Below are 21,306 nucleotides of genomic sequence, written 5' to 3'. Positions count from 1 at the left end.
CTATATGTTTAGAATCTGAACAGAAAGGCGATGAGAAGGAAGAGGGTTCGAGCGAGACAGAGGCACGGCTGAGGCAGCGCGTGCGGGACCTAGAATTAGAACTCGCGCAGGTCAAGTTGGCACACGTACAGGCGCAGTGCAGCAATCAGGTATGATTATCACGCAGATACTGTGTGCTAAATTCAAGTTTAATCGATATCTAACTGCGGCTATAGAAAATATCGTTACATTAAGAAAATCACGAGTACTTACCAAGTTTTATTTGTATCTATTGAATTCCCTATAATAATTATTTTATCGAATTAGGTGTTATTTTGCAACGAAGCATCATCAAGCGTTGAATAGAGCTCGTATATAGCGACTGTTGACTATTCGGCGTCGTAGTTTGGTCAAAAAGCCGGTCGGAAATTTATCACCAACAGAGAAGGTCGTAGCATTTCTAGTACCAATGGTCAGGTCTAACACATAATAATCGTAGTGATATTAAACAAAATAATATAAATCCATTGAGTAACTTTATTATTTATAACGCTACTGCCACATTGAACTGAAGTACCGTCCTGTATTATTACCGCGCTAAAACTTTAGAATTTTCCTCTATACAATGTAGGTATGTAGCTATGTTAATATAAATTCCATTTCAGGAACTAAGCCATCAACTGAACTCTGCTCTGAACGAGATGCAATCAGCCATGAACCAGAGACAGTCGGTGGCGCCCTGGCTAGTTCGTACACTAAGTGAGTACACTTTCCACAGCCCTCAAGTTTTATTTAGTGGATATAGTCATAAATATATATTAGTATAGTTTGTTTTACTGAAAGAATTCACACTTAACCAAAAATAGATTTTAAAAATTCATATAGAGCATTTATACTATTAATTTTATAATATGTATAGTTTCAATATTACACCTACTATGTTAATTCTCACATTTACTCGTATATAATTATTTATGTATAATTATAATTACACTTTATTGCGTAGTTTAGAAGTAATGTACACTTTATTTTGTGTCGGGTGAGACCACATGGGTTCTATAATTATTTATTAGACCGTGATATTATGATATCTTTCCATCTTCATTAGATTTAAATTTGACGCTTTTGAGCTTTATCATTTTTCTCAGGCCTGTGGTAGCGAATATTATATTCATTAATAAATTTGTTTATTACTTATTTAAGACCTCTGATAGAATATTGCATGAGATTATTTTCTGATCAGAGTCTGACTAACGTCTCCTGAAATGCTCCTACTGTTACCTCACCACGCAGTTGCAGTACGTATAAGTAAATATTGGATTAGTTTGCTTAGTGTTTGTGTCGTAAATTGTGGTAGTTTGTTACAAACGTGTCTATTTTTATGTATTTTTAAATGTAGTCGGTCTGTAATTAATAATGATTCTTCTGAGTATATGAGTTATTATAGTTTATTGACAAATTTGCTTAAAAAATAATGAATAGTCTGCATTAGTCTTCAACATTGTCATAGACTGTTAATTGTTGTCTATAGTCTGTTTTTTAATCCCGGAAACTAAATTGACAGGTGTAAATGTCAAATTTTCAAATAATGTTACCACCTATAGCGGAGTAGTGGTGTACCTGCGATACCGATTTGTTTAATCGGAAAGTTTTATTTTAACTTATTAGTTTTAAATTTAAATGACGTTTTCACAACAGAATTTTAAAATTTACGTACATATACTAGTGTTTCCATTACTCTCGTCGTATTATACAGCATAAAAATACATTTTGTCGTTTCCGTACAAACAGTATGAAGCTGCAAACCAAAATTTTTTCAAACAGCAGAATATTCTGAATAGAATATTTTGTGATATATGACTCTATAAAAGGTCATTTGTTTTATTAAATAGGCAGTTAGTCTTTATTTTAGTGAAATATAAAAAATCTATTTTGATACAACTACCATATATACCTATGCTTTATTAATTCTGTGATAATGCGTTTTATATAACACTCACACATTATTTCTGAATAACCTTATAGGTTATATAAATTAATATAAATGGGTAATTAATATTAATTTCCGATAGTACCACACAACCCTGGCAACATCGGAAACGTCAAATTTGTCTCCGGGATTAAAAAACAGACTATAGGTAACTTGCCAATACAAAATATATAGTATTACAAATTCATAGATTTTTTTTGTTTACCATATAAAATCATCAGCCATAAATGTACATCATAAAATTAACTTATTATTAACATTGGGTATACATAATATAGGTATACTACAATTTTATTTATACAGCAATATAAATTTAACAAAACCAATACACAAGTAATTTATAGAAACGTATCTACTTTATCATATATATGTATATATATATATATATTATCATAATATCTTTATCATTTATCATATATATTGCTACTAATATGGTATGCTTTTACTAAAATAATATTTAATGTGAAAAATAAAAAAGGAGGAACAAATTAAATTGTTTTATTTTTGCTTTATTCAAAGAACTGTTAATGAAAGTGTTAATGCTTTATAGTATAGATATAAAAAAATTAATATAAGTTGTATATGATACATATTATTATGTTAGCTATTTATTGTCATACATTTGTTAATATCAGCATATAAATTTTTCCAGCTATAATTCGTGCATTAAAACATTTGTGTCGCCTATTTCTACCTGTAAGGAGCTTGCTTTATAAGCTGTGTTATATTTGAGTAATATTTACTGTGTAATAATTAACGTGACTACCCTCCTAAATATATGGATAACAAATGGACCCCGTTTTTTTTATATAGTTCTTTATAATGATGTTGGAAATAACTCGTATAAAAGGCATTAAAAATATTATTCTTTCCGTGTTAAAGGTGTTACATGAACTAATGAGATATATCAATGTGGTTAAGTAAGTTTTCTTAATTTTTTTTATATTTTGTTGTAATATTTGTTTTTTTTTTTTGCTTTAATAGATTCCATAGTGGAAGCGGCGCAGACGCGGCCATCTTTCCAAACGTACGTCCCCAATTTAAACCAAGAACAACCGCAACTATACAGGCAAGGTTCGTTCTCTAGTACACAGGGCCACAGCCAAGCGAATCTCGATAGACGCGTCTCGGACCCATACTCTCCGGACGTCGTGCGGAGGAAGAAGGATCTCAATGCTAAGAGGCACTCTATGCTTCTCGAATCGAACCTCACGCTTTCGAAAGAAGCAAAAGAACACAATCGACGGAGCCATGACGTCTCTACCATTAAAAAAGTCTCAATGGGTTGACATCATCGTTCTGATTTTAAATTTTGGAGCATTTGATTTCTCATTCCTCTTGCGTCTACTTGATCGATACTCACAGAAAAGGTAGTCGTAGACGTGATAGATTCCTGAGTTTGTATTTCAAGCAATTTTTTTTTATTGTGAGTGAAAATGTTTGTGTTGTAATATGATTCTATGGTGACATTATTACACATGTGTTTTCGGTCTCTTGTTGCCGATATTACTGAAGATGTATTCGTGAGATATTATAAAATATTATTTAATTTAGTATTTGTTAATTATCATTATCATTAATTAATAATTGTGTAATATAGGTTTTGCATCCAACATTATTTATTTTGTAAAACACAAAGTTCTTATTGTATTTTCTACGTCCATATATTTTTTTAATTTGATCATTGTATTGCACCTATTACTAGTCAATGTTATTTATTTATCCTCGTCTGTCTGCGTACAAACAATAGTAAATAGAAAAAGATTTTACATTTTAACAATTAAAAGTATTTTAACAAGTAACAATTGGCTATGAAATATTGTAACAAGTGTAATATTATATAAGATCCATTAAAAATCAAATATGTATTATCATATACATGAATAACTTATTTTATTTACATAATAACTGTCAAACGAAAAGAAAAAAAATAAGTTGCTTATTAAAACGAGATTGTGGAAGGAAGGGTAGCTAATATACATGCACTTTGAGTCCTAAATTAAAATAATTTTAATTTTATAATGAAAGTTGTTTGGTGAAGTATTATGAGTAGCAGATTATGTTTGCAGACTGTTTACTATAAAGGACTTATATAAAAACTTATAATAGAGTTTTATTTAGGATTTAGTGAATAAATAATCTCAATAGAAAACTAATTATACATATAATTTATGTATTTACTGAAATATGCTTGGACACAAATTAGGGGTAGAGATTTAACACAAATTGGTTTATGCCATAATATTAGATATATAATATAATAAAAAACGTAAATAAATATATTAAAAATACACTTGTTGATTTCTCGCCTGAAAGTTGGTACAGCATACTTAAAGTAGCATTGGTTGACCATGAAGATACATATGCAATTGGTCTTGAATTCAGTATTAATATTATTGAGACTTTGGCAACCAAATTATATTTTCAACGTTTGACATAATGCCATAAAGAGTGCCTTTGGGTTTGAGTAGAAGAATAAGTCTAGTTTATCTATTTCATTTTAATTTCACTTATAATGCATTATGCCTACTTCAAGAATCGGTAAAATTACATTGTGTGAACAATATTAAAATAGACTTAATAACAGATATTAATATTATTTACGAATTCAAAACTTGAATAGAGTCTATATGACTGGTAAATAACGCATACAACAAGAACAAAGTCGCTAGCCCGAAAAAGTTAAAACAGAGGGCTATATTGACTGGTATACAAACAATAACTAGCTAACCTACGCTAGTCATACTGAAATGGATAAATTTACTAATTAGATGTAATAAAAAATATATTATAAAAAAAAATAATTTACGATGCATCTACTATATACATTTTAATATTTAACAAATATAAGAACTGCAAGAACTGTGTTTATTTAGCTACATAATTATGAAACGCTCATACTCAATTCTCAATTGTAATTTCAAGACGATAGATTTGAAATTCCAATGAACTATTTGAGAGTTGCAGATGTAAGCTAAGTTGTACTGTTCGCAATTGCAACTGCGAATTGGTTCTATTGGTAATCTGTTACAAATAATAATTGTTAGTAACATTGTTAAATAACTAACGCATATCTAAATTAATCAGACAGTACTATCGCCAATTAGAGTTCGCGTTTATTGAATCTTACATGATTGATATTATACCTTGGTATAACCATAATGATCTATTTTAAAGCAAACTACGACTGCATAATTAGGTTATCGCCGTGTTATAGAATGCACATTACTTTAAAACAATTTCCTCGGCCATAACTCGTATTAAGTTAGTGCAATCACAATATTGTAATTCTAGTTACCTATCCTATTGTAAGTCTGTGTATAGTTAATGAACCGCACTATGATTAATCGTTAAGAATGGTGCACATATTATTATATATTGTTTGTACACGTGGCGCCGAAATATATAAAGTCACTAACGGTTGTACAACACATCACTTAACTTTGGACTATCACAGCGTCCTCTGGTGTTAAATGAACAAAACAAACTAAAAAGGGTTTACTTCTAGAAAATACCTTACACATATACAAACTAACAAAGTTAAATAATATCGCCGTCTACTTTTAACACAACTAGTATGTAGTACGTGCACTTATTCTTAATAAAACTAATATAAAAACTAACAAACTTATATAACTGTTGAATATAGCAACTGCACTTTGGCGTCATTTGTATAAAGCTCTGTATACTCAAAGGATAAATATGGGCATGTCATGTCCATCTTCTGCTTCAAGGATGAGGGAGACAGCATGACATATTTGCGTCAAACCTGAAGACGAATATATTTATTTGTGTGAATGCATAATGTATTTTAATGCATGTTTTTTTCAGGGAAGACAGTTGCCCCTGCATCCTACCCATGTGAAAAGTAACATGCGACATTAGTGTGTAATTTACGACTATTTTATTTGATATTATAATATGTAATAATGTACCTGTAACAAAACTTATGATTTTTTTATTTTTATGTGCTATGTTTAACTTATAATGCTACCAGATACATTGTAATCGCGTATCAAATTCGACAATAACATAACAATATTGGATGTTTTCTGTGTTGTGTATTAATAATGTAGTAAACAATATCTGTTAATGTTATAGTGGTACGTTTTTGTTCAGAGTTCATACGTTATGACTACCACTGTGTATTCTGGCAAAATTCGGATAAATTATCGAACTAAGATCATGTAGTTAGGCACACTCCGTTCATAAAACAATAAATGGTTAAGTTTTGCTAATCCTGTTTTTATAAATTCATTGGTAGTCTTACTGTATAACATAAACGCTTAAGGCCTCTTTTACTAAAATTATCCGTTATATTATCGTTGCATTATGATTTCTTTCTTGTGTTACTGAATGTAAATATAATTTTAAAATATTTATATAATACTATTAAAATGAAATCTTGTATAAGACGGGACAGTAGATAGAGTGTTAACAATCTTGCTATCTATTGTCATAATATTTTATATTTAATATACTTTTCACTTTAGTGGAAGGCGTTTAGAAGACTTGAAAATGTTTACAGTGATACAAGTAGTATATTAGGATGCGCAATTTCTGAGAGGACGTGAGTGAGGAGTGAAGTGGAAATTAACTCTCTGTTTCAAATAATCTGTATACAAAAATGTACATAAGATGATTATGATTTCAACGGCGCATTATATACATATTAATAGATTCTAATATGATGTTGTTAATCCTTTAATACGATACAAACTTTTAAGGATACGAATAATAGGTGGATGGACTGTGTGAAAGATGATATGGTAGAAAGGGAGTAAATAACGAGAACACTGCAAATAGGGATGAATGGAAGAGAAAAACATATTATGCGGACTCCAAACAACTGGGATAAAGAAGAAGCAGATGATAATATGATTCAAACTTTTACTTGTATTACTGTAAACATAATCTCAATTTGTAGAATATTGTTTTGAATTTCTATAAACGAAATTGAAAGTTAATGTGATTTAGGAAACAAAATATTATATTAACTCATTATATTAAATTTATATGCGACTCTGTTTGGTTACCTTTGCATGTACAAGTGAGGTATGCCATAATAAATTTAGAAATGTGAGAAGATATTAATTCTACTCATTTTATTTATGGTGTAAGGTATTTTTCTTTTGATCTCTGATGTGGTATTAGTATTAGGGTATAATTTATATTACACTTACACTATTTAGATTATTAAATTTATTTATATATATTAGAATACAAGATAAAAACTATACTTCTTTTTCTTTATTAGATTCTAAATTGTCATACATATATTGCAAGTTTGATCTATAATTTGAAGTATAATGTATAGAATATATCCGTTTAATATAGTAATTTATTTCATGCCTGTTTATAGAAATATAGGTCATGTGTGATTAATAATGATATTGTAATGGTGTCCGAATATAGAGAAATTAATTTATGCACGTGATTTATTCTGAATTTGAAATAAACATGCATTTCTACGTTCCATCCAATGTACACACTATATAATTTGTAATTGCTTACAACCCTTAAATGCTTTCAACACTATTGTACGTGGGGACAATTATCTAATTAAATATAGAATTATATTATAATAAATATTATATAGCTTTATAAATAACGCCAGATTAATAGATTAGTGATGCAACATTAGAGTGAGTTGTATTCGCTAAGTGTTGTTTTGTCTGTCATTTATTGAAATAAACATTTACAATGGTATATTTGTTTTATTTTATCTATTATACTGCGATTTATTTAATAATATTATAAACGCAAAAAATATGAGTATGGTGGTTTGTTACTCTTTCACGCAAAAACAACTGAACGGATATTGATGAAACTTTACAGTAATATAGCTTATGCATCAGAATATATTTTTTATTGAAAATTAACTAAATTGAATATTTAATGAAATTATGCAGTTGGTTTGCAGTCTATAATTGGTTAGGAAGAAAAAGGTTATTCTTGTAGAATTATTAGTTATCTGTTATTGCTATGGTAACACCAAAAAAATAATAGAAATACGAATAATGTCTACACTGCTCGGCACAGCTGAAGAGAGTACTGTGTTTTCTATTCTACTGAAGATGTCACGTCTGTGATATAGGGTGTCTATGACTATGAAATCACGAGACTGGCCACGTAGAGAGGTGTTCGTAAAAAAGACGGACTTGAGTATATTTACGTGGATACCATTAATGGTAGTTGCTGTCCATATTACCACCCACATTGGGAGAAGAAAGGCCTATTGCTATTTGTATTCATGAGTATGAGAGTTTGTATCGGTTTGGATGTTTACTATGTGTAATATGTATGTATTTACAAAAAAAATGTATGTATGTATTTATATCAGTTGTCTAGTACCCGTAACACAAGCTCTGCTTACCTTGGGACTAGATGGCACTGTCTGAATCGTCCTAAGATATTATTATTATTATTAAATCACTTCAGGTTAGCCTGCTCTCTGAAATCATATGTAACCAAATTCTATTGGTTTTGCAAAGGTGAGATCTTCCCCAGAAGCAATGCCGCAGACTTACGCGCTGGTATACACTAGTATACCGTAGCATGGAAAAATGTTACCGAACATTGTTCATAAAAAAAAATTAAGAATAGTCATAATTTACTCATCTCTGACGATAACCGTAACATTAAATATAAATGTAATACAAATCAAGACTACTAAGTCCCACGCTCGTTAGGAGCTCACGACAGCCAGCGTGTCGTGACGCAAATATTCGCTGATAATAAACAGGTCGTTGTATATTTAGACAGATCGTATTTTGGTACCTACTTAAGGATTATACATTGGTACAAAGGATACCTAATTCTCTAATTATGTTGACATTAAGGACCCACCAACCTATTTAATTTCGCTTTTGATATATTTAACATTTAATAACGAAATTACATATTTACTATGTTGTAAACAAATATTTCAGTAACAAGAACTTCAGAACAATTACCTAATAAAGTATTGTTCTTAATCACGAAAAAATTAGGGTTCCAATAGTAAGCATAATAATAGCAATTAAAACCAGTTGTTAATTATTCATATGGATAACCCTAAAATAATGCTTAATCAATATCTGGTTTTCAAAGGGTAAGTTATTGGATGAACGAACCCTTTAGAATATGTCAGTATATTTGTAGTGAACTCCATTTTGTCCTGAATAACGCTTACCCTATAAACAAGGTTAAAGGATATTGCTCTCTAAAGGGATGAAGTTAAAGTGCAAAAGAGAATTGTAAGAGAAAACGCATGTCAGTCACCATTAGTGTCATTCAGAGTCGTTCTCCCTTGTCAATTGCTTGCCCGGCTGCCTTGCTTTGGTCGGTCGGTGTCGAATCGTATAACTTTTGTTTTTGTATTTCAATACCCATTTACATACCTGTCTAAAATTTAGTTTACATAAACAGTGCACTGTTATTACAATGCCTAAAGCTAAAACTGATGCTGTCCACCGATTTTATCATTATGATCCAATCGAAAATAAGAGCAAATGTTTGATTTGTGGCAACAAAATAAAGGTAAGCCAATGAAAATAGATAAATAAGGGTACTCAGTATTTTGTTGTAAAATGCTTTTATGTAAAACTCTATTGTGTTATAAACAGAGGTACGGATCACGTTCATAGATTTAGTGGACATAATTGTCATAGACAAGATTGTTCTTTCATGTTCAGTTATCCTCTGGAACTAATGGGTAGCCCTAATACTCCTAAACCCTTATCTAGGTATAAGATCTCTGTGGAATGCATTTATTAATTAGTCTGAAATGTAATATAATAATCACGAAAGTTTATGTGTATGGATGGATGGATGTTTGTTACTCTTTCACGCAAAACATTTCACGATAAAATCCTGAACGGATTTTGATGAAACTTTCCAGTAATATAGCTTGTACATCAGAATAACACGTAGGCTCTAAATTTTATGCAGGTGAAACCACGAGCACAGCTAGTATGTGTATAAATAAGGATGTGATTGGAATAAAAAAAGTATAGAAATATTAAAATGAATGTATTATGTTCAAAATATACATTTTTAGTGTATTGTAATTATAATATTAACCCTGGACAATTCACACAGCGTCATCTAGTCCCAACTTTTAAAATCACTAGTATCCTGACGACTTAGGCGTAATGCCGGTTAGTCAGGGAGAGAAACACCTCAATGCCTACAATATTCACAATTATCTATCTCTTATTTGTTTTTATAATAATATCAACACTTTCGCTCCAAAACTCCCGCTTCCTCCGTTCAATCGTCCGTCATCCACTTGTCAATGTCACATAGATTACTTTGGCTCTGGCCTCTGACGTTCCGTTTCAGGTTACATGATTATTGACTTTACCATTTTTAATTAATGGTGCGTCACACGATAGTTAACAGTCGGCCATCCTGCAATAGTGTCTGGCCCAGACACAGAGGCAACTGATGAGAGTAGTCATGCTTATCAAAGGATATAGTGTCTACAGGATCATATAACAAATACTTAACTAAATAAACTAAAGATACACATTACTTTCATAACATTGACTATCTTAGTATACTGTCAAAGGTTTACAATCTAAAATCAATACTAACAGAGCTAAGTTTCGGTATGCATTCAGAATGCACAAAATATAACATAACATATATTAATTTACATAATCCAAATCACCCAAAAACATGAACAACCTTTTAGAGTAACAACAATTATTTGGCGGTGATTGACTTCTATGAGTCAGACTGTAACATATCACCATCACAATGTAAGTTTCCGATCTTATGAACATTGCATTTTTTTTTTATACCTTCAAAATAGAACTTGACATTTCTCATCATGAATATTTTAACGGATAAATTTAACATATCACATTACAAAAGGTAAAACTTAATTACCTACATATATAGAGAAAAAAATATAAAGAGAAAGTAATATTCTCGTGACATAAAATTAGAACAAAATCGCTGCCTGCCTTCACCTCACCAATAGAAAATAACAGGTCAATATTATACAAGTGGTTCTAATACCATCAATACTACTACTACTATTTTACTTCGACGATACTTTTGATTTACCAGAGAATTATTTTAATATAACATAATTCATTGAATTTCAGTTATGATTTACTTAACAATACCATCAGCTCACTGGTCAAGTAATCTATTGCACCCTTTGAACCCTGTACATTTAGGGAACTATAAATGATTGTAGATACTGATCTCAATTTTCTTTACAACACCAGTTTAACATAAACCAAAACCCACTGTTCCAGATTAATGTGAAATAGAAATAATCTTTATTCAAACAAACTTAATATAAGCACTTTTGAGTAGTCAAGATTTTTGAATCTATCGCTTATTCGGAACGCAGATTCATCGCAAGAAGAATAAACAAGAAACCTGTGTGTTGCTCTTTTAAATAAATATTGATTTACTTATATTTAATTAACAACAAGGATTAGGCGTGCGGCAATCAACATAAAAACCGCTACGCACTTAATCTCCGTTCAATCAGACAACATTGACAGCGCTATGAATTTCAAGTTAGATATTTTCTAAAAAAAAACACTGATTTATAAATGATGACATTTATAAATTTTTCAATTTTATAATAAGCTTTTTTTTTTACAAAGAAAATATTTTATGACACATTTGATTTCTTTTTCTGGCAAATTGAGTACAGACTGAGTTTGTTGCAAAACCTTGCTCAATTTCCATAAAACGAATTACTAACTTTCGTCAAACGAACGTGAGTTTAGTAAGCCTACTATTCACTTTATATTTTATCGATGGTATTCGTAGCCACTTCGGCCATCCAACGTTATCGAAGGGCCTCATTCGATATTATCATAACAGTTAACATCGGGTAATATAATAAAATTAAAATCATCTAAAATTTAGTTTGAGATACTTTACATACTTAAAATATGAAAGTTGCCACTGACAACTACACATTACATTTCAAGATCATGAATTCAGTCTTTGTTATATTTTTCCGCCTTAAGTTGTATCACTTAATTTTTCACACCAGGTACTAGTCAGCATCTCTGCAAACACGGCTGCCTAGCTAATTAGTGAAATACCTGTTAAAACAAAACATTAAAAAAATGCCACCGCTTGCCCACTATGACTACGGTCTCAACAGATCTGGATTTTATTAGACTCAGCCACCGCTTGCCCGCACAAGGAGCTACGGCCTCAAACTGGTCAAATTCTCATTAGACTCAGCCACCGCTTGCCCACACAAGGAGCTACGGCCTCAAACTGGTCAGATTCTCATTAGACTCAGCCACTGCTTGCCGCCACAAGGAACTACGGCCTCCAACTGAAACACATCAAATATTTAACAACTGGTCATTTCTCAATGAGGCATTCACCGCTTGCGCACGCAAGGAGTTACGGCCTCCAACTAGTCATATTCTTTATGGTACTATGCTATTTTTACTTCAGCCTCAAGTGCTCTACATTGCAACTCAACTATGGGTTATATGCACTCCCATCAAAATTTACTATTACTTTTTATTCTATTGCATATCTTTAAGAACTGGATTTCCTGGTTCCATTTTACTATTTCTCCAACGCTTTAAAGGACTTTATAACATTTAATCATAAGTTAATTCAATTTAATTATGTACCAAATTCGAATTATATATCTGGTTGATATATATCTAGTATCTACCAATTTCTGAACGAACATGCAATATATTACTACCACATACCCTACTCCTATTATTATCTACCAAATCTTGAGTAGCATCAACAAAAAGCGAGTCGTTCGTTGTACGTCGCATTGAGCACACGCGGATCCCCATTTTCTCCGTGAACTAACGTATACGGAACCATCAGCCGCGATCTCAGCGCAATCATCTCATCAGTATATCATCAAATCTAAATCACCATCATTTACCTTAAAATCCATAAATCGTATTCATAGTCATATGATTATTATATTAATCTCATAATTTCATCAAAGTATTGCAAATCATTTTTCATTGTCATATCAACCGCCCGTTCTATTAGCCATTTTGCTCATAATTCAGCTTGTCATCGATTGTAACTCATCATTGTATCACTAGCATTCCTTAATCTTTCAGATCTATTCGTTCATGTACAACTCTTCACCGCGTATATTTACCGACTATTTTCCATAGAGGTGTATCAAATTTTACCTTGTGATCGTCCTTACTACAATCTTGCAGTGTAACTATCTTGTACACCTCGAGCGCTTTATTCATAATATTTCTAAAGTGTCTGTATACGGTGTCTGGGTTCTATAAATTAGCACCTCTTCTAATTTCCCATTAATTACAACAGACACATCAAATCAATTCTGAAAGGATTAATTTCAATTTAAACTATTTAGTTAGTACAATAGTCAATCCGATTTCTCCAAAGGGCGTTCAGCCACACATACAAGTGCATATAGGTGCTCAGACTAATCTATGGAATCAAATGCCCAGCATATGATTGCGTTGATCATTACTTATAAAAATTTTAACTTCCGTCGTCGTCAAAGACAACGCTTTAAATTTAATTCAATCTTATTTATCTGATCAATATCAACCAAATATTTGAAAACAACATCACCGTTATTATTATAAACTTCCAATATCTCTACACCTGTAATTTTGTACAATTCAACATTAAAACACCCTCGCTTATTTAATACATCCGTTCTCGTATGCTATGCAAGTGACAACATCAATTCTTATATGTTGATGAGTTTACTATTAAAAGCCTTAGTTAACACTTTTATTTTACTTCAACTCAACAGTTATGTCAAAAGTGACAATGGTCTAAATACAACACATCCAATCTCATATTCCAGTCAATTGAGTCAACATGTATACCAACAATTCTTACGTGCTCGTTAATTTAGCATTATACGCTTCGATTATACTCTTTTTTTTTTTTCAACCAATTAAAATCTTAATAGATACAATATCTCAAGATTTAACAAAGGTTAACTAGAAATTAATAAAATTGGCAAAACCATCTACAACAGTAATTTATGACTGTAAACTGTAATCTATTGTTAACAATATTTAACTTTCTTATATCTTAACTTTCATTTATATCCTCTAGTAACTTTTCTTATATATTCCTGGGATTAAATTGACAGATATAGCCTTACTTCCACAACTTATATTGTCTCTCATTTTATTTGCATTGGATATAAAGGTCTCTTAAAACAGTTATAGGTTCAATAGGATCCTTTCAACTTAAATCTAGTATACCCATGTACACTTTTCAAAACTTTAATGCTCATACATTTAACAACAATCAATTGTCCTTTTGTTTTTGTTTTTCTTTTAACTACCTGTGCTTCTTAAATTTGTATTCACTATAATACCATTATAATTAAAGAACAATGGCTCAGCTCGCAAACATTTTCTCAACAAATAATTCTCTATAACATGTAAAACTTACAACTTAGACCATGCAGTATTTATTTTTCATTCTACATATATGCTATTCATAAAGTAGTTTATTATCCATCAGTAAACCATATAAAAATCTCATAAATTACGCCAGTATCCATATTCATAAACCAGCTCGTCCATACTGACTATCCATGTCTCTCTCTATGGAAGTTTGCATCCAGTCTTCTCCTGCTGTTTCCTTTTTTTTCTTATGTCATCTGCTTATCTTTTTTTCTGCTGTCCTACGTTTCTTTTGTCTGTCGTCTCTGCCATTTTCTTATATATATATATATGGCTTATAAATTTTTCATTTCATTATATAGCGTCCTACAATCAAATCAATCACAATACTATTTAAATGTTAAATAGGCATTACTATATGTATTTATACCTGTACATATGATACAATTTTCTTTTGAATCATTACTATTTATATATTTTTTTCTTCTATAAATTATACTGATACTGTGCTTGTGAATCACTGTTCATCCCAACGGATACCAACATCTCACTTTCAATCTAAGTTACATTTGCAGTGATTAACTTGTGTTCACAAGATATTGAGGATTTTTCCTATTCTGTTTTTTTTTTTTTTACTTATATATTCCTGTCACAGCTATACCGAAATCACCATGCACTGTCCTCTACAGTACAGTAGATTCACAGAAGATAATTGGAAGCTTGCCACAGTATAGAAGTGCTATCTTCATAAAACCGACTAACTTCAGTCTCATCCTCTTTGGTAACAAAGTTATATTAAATAAAACAAACCACATGCTTATAAAGGCATAGCATAAAAACCAACAATCAGGAATTCTCATAAATATATAACGGTTGTATAGAATGGGAACGAATTTCCATGCATGGACAATTATGCAGCCTATTAATAACCACATTACCAAGGTCATCAGCACAGTTTTCTAGAATATCCATATCTCTTTACTTTCCTAACAATCTTGTCTGTCTGTGTCTCATAATTTTCCTCTATAATAATTTTAAAGCTTATGTACTTTGAATATCTTAACATTGCCTCCCACAGAGACTATTTAATAATAACTAATTAATATACAGAAACTTCATTAGTCAAATCATAAAATATTTTATAATCCTGTAGTCTACAAATACATAGAAGGTAAGTTACCTAAACCATTTAAAAATAGTATCCAATTTTTCCTTTCTCCTCTATTTCACCATATCACAGTTTACATGTATTCACTTAATTCTCTCCCATCTGTCCATACCTATATACAACAAAAGAGTGCTATGCACTCATTTATTTCCATTTTCCTGCCATAATATCTGAATTATAAAGTTTATTATCCAAATTTCACAATTCTAGACCACACTGTTTGACACAATCCACGTGCTAACTTCAAGATGAGTTCATTATTATCTCATGAATGCTTATAACTCATGAATGCTTTAAATCAGTTATTATCTTCTGATATACATTTATTTATATTAATATTCAATAATATATTCTACTTGTTTTTTTTTTTTTTATTATCTGTACTTCACAAATATATAATACAATTTGAATTTAAACAATGATTTCCTCCTTGGTTCACATTTCAATTCCAATACAGATTTAACAATGAATCTGTCCACTTTATAGTTTCTTAGTACTGTCATTCTACAAATGACACTAAATAATAAAACTCAATGGATAACTTAAGCTCAGATCCTTGCAGCAAATCTTCAGTTCATTAGCTTATGCACTACACAAGATTGGACAACATAGCAATACATTGCAATATATTACAATAGTCTATTTTCATTATTGTGATAACAATTGTCGTATGTTGTACATATTCATATTATAAAATCATGACATTTTGTGCAATTTACTGTATGGAGAGTTATAACTCATCAAAAGGCAAATACTCTCACTGTTGCGACTCAATATATATATCCAAACATTCTGTATGTACACAAATATTAACTTATTTCCAAAAACTTTTATTCATATTCATAACACTAATAGTAAATTTAAAGACAAGCTTGTTGCTCAAGTATTGTTTAGAAAATTCAACAGGTTTCTTGTACAATCAATAATACAATCAAGAGCCAACAACATTCATTTCTGGAGTTACCAAAAGCTTTTCTTTAGGTTAAAAGACAACTTCATAAATTATAAAACTGAACCATGTAAGAATAGTCTTACCTGTAATCTATCACTTTCTAACATGTCACATATTAATGTGGTGCTTATAAATTCCAACACTCACTTACTAAACATTGTCTCAAATGACAAATGTACATAGCTACAGGTACCTACACAGGACCTTTAAGTACCTTTATTGATCAACAATGGCTGCTAAGGGCCATTCTAATGAATTTCAAGAGAAGCATCAAAGAAGTGAACCAATTGCTCAAACATATAATACATTCAATCTGAGCATACATATAATATATAATTCCAGCATAATATGACACCTTTGAGGAATTGGATATCATTTCTAGGTGCTTTTTCAACACATTAATAATCAATATCATATGATTATGATAACCTTGAGGATCCTAATAGATCTCAATTGGATTTTATACTAAATAATGATTAAATAAGGAACTATTAATAATAATAGTTTACAGTTATTCGGTTTTTTAACATTGGAGTTTACTACCAATTGTTAGCCATTGCTATATATATAAAATTCAAAACACAGCAAGAAATAAATATAATAATTGTACTATCAGAGTTAAGTACTATTTTCACTGAGAGCTTCACAGCTAATCATGAGATAGCATCTAAAATGTCTTTAATATCTAATATTATGAAATATAACATGTTATGTTGCTGGTATCAGTTTATGTCAACAATATACTGTGTCTATCTATATTAATATGCTTTATTAATTCATTAATAAACACATATCAAAGTATCAACCAATATAATATATATACATATGACAGTGTCTCAATTTGGGAATATAACCACCATCAAGACATATACCTGGACTATGCCTGTGATTGTCATTTATCTGAAATGGGATCATCAAACATATATGTGTACCTATGTAAAGAAATAATAACAATTCTTCAATTCAATTCATGTAGAACAAACACACAAAACTGAACAGTAAGTTTGACTAATTTACTGTGAATTAGCAACAAACTCAGCAATACCATTACACTGTTTATATGTATAACATGGTATGTGTTCTCATGTTCAACCTGTATGTCAACATAGTTAATGTAACTGTTTCTAATCTGTTGATATCCTATCATACTCTATCATAGGCATTAATAACATAACAATAGTTACTCTGTATTTTAAACGAATTAGATAGCCATGTTGTTCTATCCTTAATGTATTCATAATACTTCTTTCTTAGGTATATTGTATACCTCAATATCGTGCTACATGTCATGTCATTACTCTCGCAAGTTATCGTACATACTAAATCTATTTAATATGTAGAAAGCAATTCATCCAAAAGTTCAATAAAACAAGTGAGAAACTGCGTTTAATGGTATGCGTGTTATTAACATAAATTCACTTACCACAACTTCTAGTCAGAATTACCTTACAGTCGAATTTGTAGGCGGGATTGGTACCGCTTCTGAACTTTTAAAATCACTAGTATCCTGACGACTTAGGCGTAATGCCGGTTAGTCAGGGAGAGAAACACCTCAATGCCTACAATATTCACAATTATCTATCTCTTATTTGTTTTTATAATAATATCAACACTTTCGCTCCAAAACTCCCGCTTCCTCCGTTCAATCGTCCGTCATCCACTTGTCAATGTCACATAGATTACTTTGGCTCTGGCCTCTGACGTTCCGTTTCAGGTTACATGATTATTGACTTTACCATTTTTAATTAATGGTGCGTCACACGATAGTTAACACAACCTAAGCAGAGCTTATGTTATGAGTACTAGACGACTGATAGATAAATACATTTTAATTGTAAATACATACATAATATATATATAGACAACAGCCAGACCGATACAAGCAAACGTACTTATGACTACGTAGGTACGTACGTACGTGGACCACCGAGACCGTCAAAATGATTAATTATGTAACATATTATTATATAAAAATATCAATATTGTACTAACTATATATGTATACCTATTTTGAATATAGTAATGTAATTTAAAGACATTGATTTTATTTGTTTGAACGGTTTGGTTATGAATACATAGATTAGAAGAGCTATTCGAATCTATTCAATATATCTTATGAATATATTGATTTTACTATTGGTATATTGGTAATTCTATTATACAGTTTCTACCTATACCAATTTGCTTATATTTTTTCAATATTATTTTATCTGCCCATGATGCTGCTTCACCACCTATAGCTGAGTGGCCATTTTAGTTAGTATTGCCACTTTATCGTATTACTACCACACCTTTGGGTAAAACTCTTACAGCGGAATACTATTCCAGCCGTATTCATTTTTATTTTATAGACGACGCTTTAGTCTTTATTTCTAAAGACTAACGCGTCATATCTCTGCATCTGCTAATTTTAGAGTTACATCCTTAATACCAAAACATATCTTGTGAAGCAACCTATTTGTCGGCAGAAATAGGTGAGATAGATCTCACTAATATTACAAAGGCGAAAGTTTGTAAATATAGATAGATGGATGGTTGTATGTTACTCTTTCACGCAGAAACTACTGAACGGATTTTTATGAAACTTTACAGTAATATAGCTGTAATATATAATTAGGATAAAAAATAGTAGAGAATGCTTCTACAGTTAAGCTCGCCTTTTGAACCAGTTTTTTCTAATAAATTTATGAAGTAAAATAGTATATATGGCATATAACTAACAATAGCTATTAATTTTCAGGGTAAACATACATCAAATTTAAAAAATCATGTATCGATAAAACATACCAAAGAATATAAGATTACCGTAGATTTGAACAAAAATGCTGTTGTAAGTCAAGGAAAAATGACGTTAGAAAAATATGAGAGATTAAAAATGCAATGCTTGAAATTAGTGACAGTCCATGGGCAACCATTTTCGATACTAGAAGATAAAGCGTTTCTGAATATTATGCATATGGCTGTTCCGGCATCTGTTAACAAAGTTAATATTGAACTGATTAAAGATATGATATGTGACAAAGCATCTGATATAAAATCAAAAATTTCAAATGAGACGAAAAACAGAATGATATGTTTAAAACTTGATTTCTTAACTTATCTTGACAGAAATTTCATTGGCGTCAATATTCAGTACGTGATTGAGGGAACAGTGATAGAAAGAAATTTAGCAGTGATTATAGTAGCGAATAAACAAACATGTGATTTTCTAAGAGAGAAACTCCTTGCAACTCTCAATTATTTTACGATCGACATATCACAAATATATTCTATTACAACTGATAATGGAAATAACTATAAGAAAACGTTTAAGCTCTTAAATTCCAAGTTTTATAATACGTTGCTTGAAGAAAAAACAGATTATTTAAGAGAATATATAAATGAAAATGAAAGCGACTCTGACGAAGAGGATGAAAGTCAACAAATAAGTGAAAATGATATTGTTAGAAATGTTAATATGTTTGTAGACCACATACATTCTCCATTCAAACCTCGTCTCATGACTTGCGCAGCACATATGCTACATTTTTCAGTAACGGATGCCTTAAACAAAAATATTAAAACACAAATAGTAATAGAGTTAGCGAGAAAGGTGGTACATATTCTTCGTCAACCAACTTTCAAAAACATTTTCCTAGAATCTAATTTGAGGAAACCTGTCGTCGACTGTGCTGCACGTTGGACATCGACTTACAATATGTTAGTTAGCTTATTTTCATTAAGAACGCTATGTAGAAATAATACAGATATATCTGCTGTGTTATCAACAGATTTTTGGCAACAGATTTCATTAATTATCGACAGTTTAAAACCTGTAAATGATGCAATCATGAATTTGCAAAAAAAGCAACTTACTATTGGAGATTTTTTTATAGTATGGTTAACATGTAAATCGAGGGTTGAAGTTATTCCGGCGTCATTAGCTAAAGACTTACTTGATGCTATGAATGCAAGAGAAAATATTCTGAGGAAATCTGATTTAGTATTAGAGAATTTATATCTGGATGGACGATTGAATGTAATCTTATCAGATGAAGAATGTATAAAAGCGCAATCACTCCTATTAGAAACTTATAACCACCTTCAAAATATATTACAAACCGAAGCTGCAGACATCGTATTTGCCGACATTCAAATAAAAGAGGAAAATTACAACAATTGTCAAGCTTCTACAAGGACTGAAAATGAAAATCCAATAATTGCCACTTCCGATATAGAGCGTATATTAATTAATACAGAAAAAGAACGTAATAGCGCTAGGGCTGCTTCTTCACTTGAGGTCATGCTAAAAGATTTAAGGTATGCGCCTAGACTTCCACTTAACGAAAATATCCTCCTTTACTGGAGAAATAAAAAAACTACGCAATTAACAATAAGTGGAGTTGCTAATACAGTTCTAGCAACACCAGCAACGCAAGTATCTGTGGAACAACTACTGTCTTCATTAAAGTTTATCCTCTCTCCTTTAAGAAGTAAGATAGAAGGAAATTTATTACAAAATATATTGCTATTAAAATTAAATCCAGACTTAGTTGAATAAAAACCCGAAGCTACCACCAAGACTTTGTTGCTATTATGCGCCATTGTAGCCCTGCAACTCTGCAGGTGTTGTGGAAACAATCTCTATGATTATTATATAATGAATTATTATAAATATAGAATGTTCCATTAGATAAATGTGCAGAGCGACATTATATCTTTCTTTGTTTTACTTAAATATTATGTTTGTTCTATTAAATAGAATCAATAAAATTGGTAACGCAAGAAAGTGTCTTTAAATCCACTCATGCTAGACATCACTTGGTGCTATTTATATACGAGTAGGTGATAATTACCGCTTATCGTCAAGAGA

General features: G+C 30.8%; 2 protein-coding genes across 4 annotated transcripts in view; both read left to right on the top strand.

The window, feature by feature from the left end:
- LOC131853449 (rab GTPase-activating protein 1-like) overlaps positions 1-5,826 on the top strand; it is a 33,712-nt gene extending 27,886 nt beyond the window's left edge. For 2 of the 3 annotated variants that reach the window (XM_059204340.1, XM_059204343.1), the window contains 3 exons: positions 13-149; positions 645-738; positions 2,954-5,826. In XM_059204340.1, the coding sequence (XP_059060323.1) occupies positions 13-149; positions 645-738; positions 2,954-3,258 (536 nt within the window). In that variant the 3' untranslated portion in view covers positions 3,259-5,826. Of the gene's footprint in view, positions 1-12; positions 150-644; positions 739-1,222; positions 1,278-2,953 lie in introns of all 3 variants that reach the window. The other variant, XM_059204341.1, reaches the window with a different exon arrangement.
- A 3,459-nt stretch (positions 5,827-9,285) lies between these two features.
- On the top strand, positions 9,286-21,064 carry LOC131853452 (uncharacterized). The gene is made up of 2 exons (XM_059204346.1): positions 9,286-9,490; positions 19,195-21,064. The coding sequence occupies exons 1-2, from the start codon at positions 9,395-9,397 to the stop codon at positions 20,992-20,994; spliced, it is 1,896 nt and encodes a 631-aa protein (XP_059060329.1). The 5' UTR covers positions 9,286-9,394; the 3' UTR covers positions 20,995-21,064.
- Positions 21,065-21,306: the final 242 nt, after the last annotated feature.

This window comes from Achroia grisella, unplaced genomic scaffold (assembly GCF_030625045.1).
Source record: "Achroia grisella isolate CSIRO2021 unplaced genomic scaffold, CSIRO_AGI_Agris_v1 utg902, whole genome shotgun sequence".
NCBI classification, from domain to species: Eukaryota; Metazoa; Arthropoda; class Insecta; order Lepidoptera; family Pyralidae; genus Achroia; species Achroia grisella.
This window is presented reverse-complemented; position numbering and strand designations above follow the sequence as displayed.

Coding starts and splice junctions, on each gene's coding strand:
- LOC131853452 (XM_059204346.1), top strand. CDS start 9,395: ATGCCTAAAGCTAAAACTGATGCTGTCCACCGATTTTATCATTATGAT. Junction 9,491..19,194: donor TTTGTGGCAACAAAATAAAG/GTAAGCCAATGA, acceptor ATTAATTTTCAG/GGTAAACATACATCAAATTT.